Source organism: Amorphotheca resinae (genome assembly GCF_003019875.1).
Source record: "Amorphotheca resinae ATCC 22711 unplaced genomic scaffold M430scaffold_7, whole genome shotgun sequence".
Taxonomy (NCBI): Eukaryota; Fungi; Ascomycota; class Leotiomycetes; order Helotiales; family Amorphothecaceae; genus Amorphotheca; species Amorphotheca resinae.
The window spans coordinates 311,739-320,122 of record NW_020194477.1 but is presented as its reverse complement, the minus strand read 5'-3'; the positions used below and the strand labels follow the sequence as shown (position 1 = coordinate 320,122).

The following is an 8,384-nucleotide window of genomic DNA, read 5'->3' as shown; positions in this document are numbered from 1 at the left end:
ATATTTTACTTCTTGTAGACGCTGCTGTTATACTGAGGATCGTGTTCATGAAGTTTTCATATTCTATTTTTCATTTTCATTTCACTCACACTACCTTGGGTAGGTAGGTATGGGTAGTTCTAAGGTAAAGGTTACCCATCCATGAACAGAAAAAAATACATACATACAAACCCCGATATGTTGGCTAGCTTACTGAGCCATCCATCAATCCATCGATCCATGATATTTATATATATATAATGATATGATATATGTCCATCAAACGCTCCCACGCGCGCCACCCATCCAGCCATCAACTAAATAAACTAAAAACACCCTTTCATGCATACATACATGCATGCAAGCATGCAATCTACAACATCAACAAATCACCATTCGAGCCCGCGCCCATAGTCGGTTGATAGACCTGCTCTGGCGCATTCTGATTCACGACGTATTGCATCTCTCCCCTTCCAGAGACGGGGCTACCACCGAAGCCATCGTCCGGAGTGAGGTGCAGGTTAGCCATCTGGTGAGCGCCGACGCCCGCGAAGAAGGCGTCGGCGGCGTCGACGGCGGCGGCGAGATCGCCGTTGTTCTGGTGGTGGTGGGGCGGCGGGCGCACGGCGGCTTGCGAGTCGAAACCGAAGGTGGAGAGGGATTTCTGGGCGTCGAGATCATTGTCGGCGTAGGTCGGGAGGGTGTGCTTTTGGAGGGCGGGGCTGTCGAGGAGTTTGCGGGGGCGCGCGGAGCGGAATACTTGTTGTACGGGCTTGAGGTAGACGGTGGCGAGGGTGCCGACGTTGAGACACATCTCTTCGAGGGTGACGGGGTCGAGCTTTTCGGCCTCGGCGGTGATGGGGGGTTTCTCGCCCATGACGATCGCTTTGGCGGTTGCCATGTCCGAGGAGAGGAGCCGCCAGTACATATACCCGCGATCGCGCAGGTCGGGATTGTCCGTGTCCTCCGTGGCCCACTTGAGCACTTTGGGGACCAGTTCTTGACCCTTGGTAGGCCGCTGGATGAATAACTTCACCGTCGCTGTGAGCAGGGCGAGCTGCACCTCGACCGGCTCATCGGCAAACGAAAAGAGGAAATCCTCGAGGAGGACGTCCGAGTTCTCGATCCGGGATGCATATTGCCCGATCACCCATATCATGGCCGCCTTGGCCTCGGGCTCATCGAGAGAATCCAGATTTTCGCAGAGCGTCGAGATGATGGATTCGTATTGGTTGGGGTACTTGCGGAAGATGTTGCGGATCACCACTGTTGCTTCCTGCACGATGTACGTGACTTTGGTAGCCACTAGTTCCAGGAGAGTGTTGATGCACTGCCGAGCTGCTGGTTCGATTTTGATGGCCAGCTTCCCTATCGCTCGGACGGATTTGCGAACGAAGTGTACATCGATCTCGGTGGCGTACTCTCGCAATTCTGTGAGGACCTCCTCGATGTTCTTTTCGGTTGCCAGCATGAAGATCAACTCCAGCTTGGTCACCTTGACATATATTGGGTCGTTGTACTTGCAGAAGAAAACTCTGATGTCGTTCCGCAGAACCTCGGGTCGCCTCTGCAATATCAGCAAGGCATTTCGAAGAGCCAGGTATTGCACTTCCGGCCCCTTCGCTAGCAGGGTTACGAGTGGAGGAGACAGCTTTCGGCATAGGACTGATATGTGCCTCTGGTCCGCAATGTAATTCATAAGGTAGAGGATGACTCTTATGCACGTGAGCACCACGGCAGAATTCGAATGTGATAACCGTGGAGATATTCGTTCTGCCAATAGCAGAGCCTCAGAAGGGTCCTGAGGAACATAGCACATCAATGCCTCAAGGATATATGTTTGACCCCATCTACTAAGGTATTAGGACACGTGCAATAATAGGGGGTAGATATACGAACTCAGAGCAATCCGGCAGAATCTGCACCATTTTGGAAGCATTCCCATAATCAATAGTAAGCTTGATAGCATCACTTCTCTCCCAGATATCCATCAAGCTTGCCAATGCGCTCGCCACAACTGTGGGGTTATCGTCCCGGAGCATCGAGTTCAGCCTATCAATAAGATCCGACTGCTCAACAAGATTTCTATCATGGTCGTAGAGTTTCGCTACGCAGAAAGTAGCTGTCTTTCGGACATAAGGGTCTGGATCTCGGAGGAGCTTTTTCGTAGGCGGGACGCTGGCTTCGACGAATTCTCGGACATGGATATATGACATGGTCCGCAGCGCCAGTGCTCTAACTAAGGGATTCGAATCGTTCATATCCTACACAGAGACGTGAGCTTGAAGATACTCAAAAAGACGGATGTCATGAACACATACATCTTCTAATGTTGGCAATGCCTTTAACGCAACCTCCGGCTTCATGCGCGCATAATTAACCAGGAACAAGAAGCACCTATACTGCATCAGCATCTCCCCCTTCACACATCACACCGTACACAGGAGGACCACGCACATCTTCTTGATCTCTAGGCTAGGAATCTGCATGCAGGCGACGATATCCGGGAACAGCGCCACCATATCGTTATTGCTCATGGTCATGTTGGCGACGATCTTCTTCAAGGCGATCTTCTTGGCGGCGTGGTTCTTGTCCTTCTTGCCGCCGCTGTTCAGCTCCTGGCGCAGCTCCGCGACCTTGCCCTGTTTAGAACGAACATATGGTGAGCCAAAGCCTGACGGCGGGACGTAGTACGGGAGGAACATGGTGGTCGGGCCTGCCGGCTTTCATTCATCTGCATGTCGCAGCGAAGAGGGAGGATTTCAAAGTGGGAGGGAGGGAGAGGATGGCAGATATAGGATAGGTGATACAATGATGAGGAAGAGGACGCGTGACGTGCAAGTTGGTGTGCCAGTACACATAGCAGCCTTGTGTCGCGCGAGGTAAGGGGGAGGAAAGAGACAAAAAGGAGAGAAGAAGAAAGAGATAACAGTACGTACTCTTGCAAAGAGCTTCGCATCTCCACCCGCACCGCTCATGATGGGCAATCAATAGTAGTGGACAGCTAAATCAGTCTCCTCCTCAGAAACCCAGAAAGTGGGCGTTCGCTAGTATGTGTGTGCGTGTGTTCCCTTTCCTCTCCTGCTCTCCTGTCAAGATAAAAGCTACCCCTCAAGGATGATCAAAGACGACCAAGCAAGACAAGAGACCCAACCAAGCAAGGCGAGCAAAATGGACCAATCCTAAGCGCCGCAGTAACAAGCAAGCAAGCAACCGGGAAGGGAGGGGGTGAGAGAGAGAATTCGAATGGATGGATGGATGGAATGCCCCGTCACATGCGCCCTCCTCGACGACTGCTGGGGTTTGCGATCATCTGCTGCTGCTGCTGCTGCTGTTGCTGCTCCTGGTCCATCGATCGATCGTTTCTGCGCGATAAGCAATTATTTAATAGCCGGGGGGTTTTCTTTCTTGGGATTGATTAGGTGCTTGCGAGACTCTGGGGGGTTTTGGGGACGGGAGAAGTTGATTGAGGGACGTCGGAGGTCGGAGTGTCGGCCTGCTTATTCCGCACTTAGATAATACCATAGATAGGTACGCGTGTGTGTGTATACCTGAGTTCTCAGGTTAATCTTGTGAACTACATATCCCTGCCTTCCACTATATCAACTACCTACCTTACCTACCATTCCTCCTAATTCACAGAGACATCACAGCACTGCACATCATATCACGAATCTAGAATGTCAGAATTAGCTGCCCCTCCTCCTCCTCCACCACCCCCTCAATGGGCCATTGATCTCGACTCTCCCCCCACCCGTACCAAAGCCAGTTCTTCGATCCCCGATCCACCAGGCTACACATCCGTCTCACCTTCCAATTCCTCCAAAGTACATCTCCCCCCTCCCCCCCTCCCCAAACCCCCTTCTCACACAATATCTAACCCTCATCCACCTCCAGAAACCCTCCATCACATCCAGCCCGCGCAACGCGCCGACCCCCGAAGAAACCGACACTTTGAAGATCAAGAAAGCATGGGAAGTCGCGCTCGCGCCACTAAAACAGCTGCCTATGACCGCCATCATGATGTACATGTCGGGGAACTCGTTGCAGATCTTTAGTATCATGATGGTGGTGATGGCGTTTAAGAATCCGCTCATGGGCCTCGTGGCGACGGGACCCACGTTTGAGAGGTTTGAGAGCGAGGGCACCAGGCAGAGGTTGGTCCAGGTCAAGGCCGTTTATGTCCTGATGCAGGTGCTGGCGCTGGCTTTGGGCGTGTGGAAGGTCGATAAAATGGGCTTGTTGCCGTGGGTTTTCTTTGCTTCCCTGAGTAAGGGAGAAGGGGTGTGCTAATGTGTGATTAGGACGACGAGATCGGATTGGTTGGCGTGGGAGACGGCGAGGGAACCGTTGGAGGTTGCAATACCCGCATTCTGATGCACTTGTATAGGTGGGATTATGGCTCGGCGTTAGGGTCTGTAATGCTAGTTTGAGGCTCAATTCTGTCGGGGAACGTATTGGAATATCACGAAGCATCCACCGAGGACCGAGATTATGAACCTTCAAGGTACTTGAATTATCCCAACATACGCGTTCTATATGAATGTACAAGAACTCCGAAATTTGCAATGCAGACCATGACCCGTACCCCTAACACCCCAGATACCCAACAATCTGACTCCCCCATTAGAAAACACCACATTACATACTACCCATCGTATCACATACTATGCACATAGAGGTCAGCTTAACGCTTCACGTTATTCCCGATGCTACTCATCCGCTCCTTGAACTTGCCCCCGAGACCCTCCATCCAGTTCGGCCACTTCATACGCATCCGAATCCGACCTTCCACGATCGCCTCGACACCATTGATGATACCGAACGCACTGCTTCCAATCGCCCTAAAGAACGCGAGGGATGCCACGCTCCACAAGATGAACTTCAGGTAGAAGTTGTCTCCCACCGCGGTGGCGCCATACGCCTCACTAACGGCCATGGCAAGGATGGCGTTCGCAATCATCCAGGACAGGACCATGTACGTGCGGACATTCTTGTAGTAATCTTCCTGCTGCTGACTCTCGGATACCTGAGGGGCGGGGACTTCAATGCGGTCGCGGAGGTTGCGGAGCGCTTCATCATAGCCCGAATCGATATCGAGTTGCTCGGACGGCATCTCGAGCTCGACGGTGGAATCTTTGCCGTGACTCCTGGCAGCTCCCAAGTCCGTGTGGATCACGTTGTCACCTTTAGTACCCCAGGTTACATCGTGCGTATTGCAGAATGCGTAGACTTGAAGGGTGCAGATGTAGGACGGGAGAAGGAGGAAGTATTGGCCGGCGGAGGTGATCATGTGCCAGGGATCGAGGTAGAGGATGGACATGAGGAAGTAGAGTCCAATTGTGGAGGCCATGGAGACGATGAGGTTGGTGAAGACGTTGTTTCCGAGAGAAATTTTCGAGTTGGATGTCAGTTGACGAACCACGATATAGATACAGGCAAAGGTGTTGTATGCCATGATTATGCCATATAGGACCATGGAGGTTACATAAAGCTTCTTTGCTCCTTGTGGCCGGTTACCCATGGAGAGGATGAATTGCGTACAGATGAGGAGAATGCAGGTGTACCGAAGGATCACGAAGATATATAAACCGATATGATGGCCAAAGGGATCAACCTTAGGATCCGAGAGGGATCCAGCGACGAAGTAGAAGGTAAGGTAGAAGTTACCCAGGGAGAAGTACGTGAAGAGCAGGCTGATGAATTGATAGACGAACTCGATATGCAGGAGGATCTTGCGGCCGAGTGTGTGATCAGTACGCCAGATTTGCCGGAAGTGGACAAGAGAGTAGACAGCTGCGAAGAAAGCTCCGTTCAGCCATCTTCTTCGCTGCGAGACAAGTTCAGGGACAGTGTCTGTTTCGAGTCAGTTTGTCCCTAACAATCAGCTTCACATGACTTACCAGGTACATCAGTCTCTCCGGTGCAGCTCTTGACATACTTCAGCACCCACCTCTCATCTCTCTTGGCAACCAACTCCCAACAAAGAATACGATCTTCGGCCAAATACATGTTTGCTGTAAACACATCGGCATTCTGACCGTGGAGAGTTTCTCCCTTGAAGTATTGGCTTAGTGGCCCGTGGCCGGTATGGTCGTTCTGCAGGGCGTGGTACCGGTAGGCACTCAAGGCACCAGGTAAGACGGTAATATATCCAAATACACTCTCCAACGGCTTATCCAAGATATTGGACATCTTGTACTCAAAGTTTTGAGAAGCAACTAGGGGGTTCAGGAGCCCTGTCCCAAATTTTCCTTTCATGGCCTTGATTTCACCGCAAGCGCCTGCAACGTTCGAGTCTGTATCGAATGCCTTCCACAAGTGGTATAGAGAGTTGCTTCCAGGCTTGGTTCCCACATCAAGCAAGATACAGATGTTTGGCGTTAAGGCTCGTCCAAAAGCGTTGAAGAACCAACGATGCGAATTCAACTTCTTCGCATTCTTCTCCTTCAAGCAGAAAATCATCTGACATGGTACAATTCCCTTTTCTGCTCCCTTAAACTTCAAGTCCGAGTCGAGGGAGACCTGGGTTGTATATTCGTAAACATGCGCTTGCACTTCTTTCTGGTTCACCAAGTTCTTGGCGATCCCATCCTGATAGACACCCATAGCTGCCAAAGCATCCAGCGTGCGGGGATGGATCTTTTGTCTCCCATCGGAGACGATGCAGACGACAATCTTCTGCCATCCGTTCTCACCCCAGGTTCTTGACTTGGAACGAGAGCAGAAATGGGAGATATTCTTCATGACTGCATGCATCGTCCTTGTGAAATCGATCTCGTTCTCATTATACATCGTGATGCAGATAAAGAGCTCAGTTTCTCTGGCTGTGGGTCCGATGTTTTGGCGTAACTTATATCCCTTGGAGACGAAGTCGTCCGGATCGCACGTGACGGCAGTGTACCGCATATGCGTAAACTCGACCTCGTCCCTTCGTGGTAAAAAACTATAGAGGATTGTCGGGATCTTACACTCAAGAATGAGCTCTCCGTTGATGAGTCTGACTTCTTTCTTGGACATCTGCGCTTGGCGGGCTCCTCTCCTCTCTTGCTTGCCATCAGGGGCTGGACCATAGTGCTCGACATATTCTTTTCGGTCCATGTCCTCTGTTAGCGTTTCATTTGACATGTATGAATCTCTTGACCGCGAGCTTTGTAGTGGTTCTTTTCCCATCGAACTGTCAGGCCCGAAAACATCGTCTTCCTCTGCAATATCGCCCTCTAGAGGAATTGAAACTGTGGCGTCGTCTGCAAAGGGAGAGTTGGCAGCTGAGACATGAGGGCCGGAAAACAGAGGAGCAGGAGGCAATGGTCGTCTGGGACTTCCTCCATACCGGCTGGAAGGTGTGCCTGGCCTTGGACTTCCGTTGAGATCGGCAGGTTCGAATTGTAGGTTCATTGGGGGAGGTCTACCGAAGTCGGAAGAACCTCTGGATGGTGTCCAAGGTCGCGTTGGTGACATGCGGCCAGTTGGGGAGTATGGTACGTATGAGGACTCTGGTGGAGCTATCAAGGGTGTGGTATCGATGACTGACGCGGCTCGGGAGTGTGATGATGATACGCTCGGTTGATATGATCTGCGAGGAGAGACAGGACTATTAGGGTGTAAGCTTGGTTTACTTTGCGACTGAGATTGAGAATAAGTAGGGGGAGATTGGGCCGCATGCTGGGCAGATCTTCTGTGCGAGGGACCATCAGGAATCGTTGGCAGCAACTCGGCAATATTATCTGAGTCTGTTGCTGGTGACTTCCGCAGCTTGCAGATCGAGATGGTCTCTTCCTCTTCCTTGAGAGGTGCAAGATGTTCCGGTGTGGAGACGTCGTGATGTCTCTTCGACGGTACTGCGAGAGGGCGTGGTACAAGGTGTTCTGGTACATACGGTCGAGTGTTGGGCTCATCTTGAGATGTCAACAGTCTGATTCTTGAGCCGTTCATTTCGTCTGACTGCATGGACATGCCATCGTCGCCATAAGATGGTGGCTCTGAGTACATTGGAGGCCGCGAAGGGCTATTATAATGGTCCATCTTGGAATGTTGCCTGCTTGCGTCTGCAGCTGAGATGGGATATGCTTATCTCGACATAAGATTGCAGCTTGGATGTGATGAGGAGGCTGTCGAGCAAGAATCAAGGAACAATTTTGGATTAGGGTTTGTCTGTTAATAGGTAGGTTGTTAGGTCCTTCTAAAGAGCATACCTTACAAACACTGGAATGCAAGTATGATGGAAGTGCAGGTTCGATGCCAGTCGCGCTGGGTCTTTTGTGATGTTGTTGCGGGGCTTTCCTCGTTGGCATAGCAACAGAGGTAAACGGGAGGCTCGGGTACCTGGCGCTAACAATATCGTATCGGCCGCAGCCTTACTCGGTACTCCAGATTCGTTGGATACAGCGACCGGCCTCGTGCAT

At 51.3% G+C, this 8,384-nt stretch overlaps 3 protein-coding genes across 3 annotated transcripts; 1 reads left to right on the top strand and 2 right to left on the bottom strand.

Moving 5' to 3' along the window:
• Nucleotides 1-170: 170 nt before the first annotated feature.
• On the bottom strand, nt 171-3,430 carry M430DRAFT_59046 (hypothetical protein). The gene is made up of 5 exons (XM_024868774.1): nt 2,919-3,430; nt 2,437-2,621; nt 2,301-2,376; nt 1,879-2,243; nt 171-1,829 (listed from the first exon to the last, which is right to left on the bottom strand). The coding sequence occupies exons 1-5, from the start codon at nt 2,955-2,957 to the stop codon at nt 353-355; spliced, it is 2,142 nt and encodes a 713-aa protein (XP_024720097.1). The 5' UTR covers nt 2,958-3,430; the 3' UTR covers nt 171-352.
• Nucleotides 3,431-3,686: 256 nt separating this feature from the next.
• Nucleotides 3,687-4,347, top strand: M430DRAFT_70850 (hypothetical protein; the record flags this gene model as incomplete). Its single annotated transcript, XM_024869502.1, has 3 exons — nt 3,687-3,806; nt 3,877-4,226; nt 4,284-4,347. Coding segments are annotated over 3 exons (534 nt in total), but the record flags the coding sequence as incomplete, so codon positions are not given.
• Nucleotides 4,348-4,601: 254 nt separating this feature from the next.
• On the bottom strand, nt 4,602-8,196 carry M430DRAFT_35322 (glycosyltransferase family 2 protein). The gene is made up of 3 exons (XM_024866719.1): nt 7,859-8,196; nt 5,883-7,573; nt 4,602-5,835 (listed from the first exon to the last, which is right to left on the bottom strand). The coding sequence occupies exons 1-3, from the start codon at nt 8,002-8,004 to the stop codon at nt 4,667-4,669; spliced, it is 3,006 nt and encodes a 1,001-aa protein (XP_024720095.1). The 5' UTR covers nt 8,005-8,196; the 3' UTR covers nt 4,602-4,666.
• Between the last annotated feature and the right edge of the window lie 188 nt (nt 8,197-8,384).

Excerpts from the sequence above, each read along its gene's own strand:
- M430DRAFT_59046 (XM_024868774.1), bottom strand. The coding sequence starts at position 2,957 with ATGAGCGGTGCGGGTGGAGATGCGAAGCTCTTTGCAAGA. Across the intron at positions 2,622-2,918 it reads ATGCGAAGCTCTTTGCAAGA|GGCAAGGTCGCGGAGCTGCG; the intron begins GTACGTACTGTT and ends CGTTCTAAACAG. Across the intron at positions 2,377-2,436 it reads AGCCTAGAGATCAAGAAGAT|GTGCTTCTTGTTCCTGGTTA; the intron begins GTGCGTGGTCCT and ends GATGCAGTATAG.
- M430DRAFT_35322 (XM_024866719.1), bottom strand. The coding sequence starts at position 8,004 with ATGGACCATTATAATAGCCCTTCGCGGCCTCCAATGTACTCAGAGCCA. Across the intron at positions 7,574-7,858 it reads GATGAGCCCAACACTCGACC|TCCTGTCTCTCCTCGCAGAT; the intron begins GTATGTACCAGA and ends ACACCCTAATAG. Across the intron at positions 5,836-5,882 it reads CGGAGAGACTGATGTACCTG|ACACTGTCCCTGAACTTGTC; the intron begins GTAAGTCATGTG and ends GACTCGAAACAG.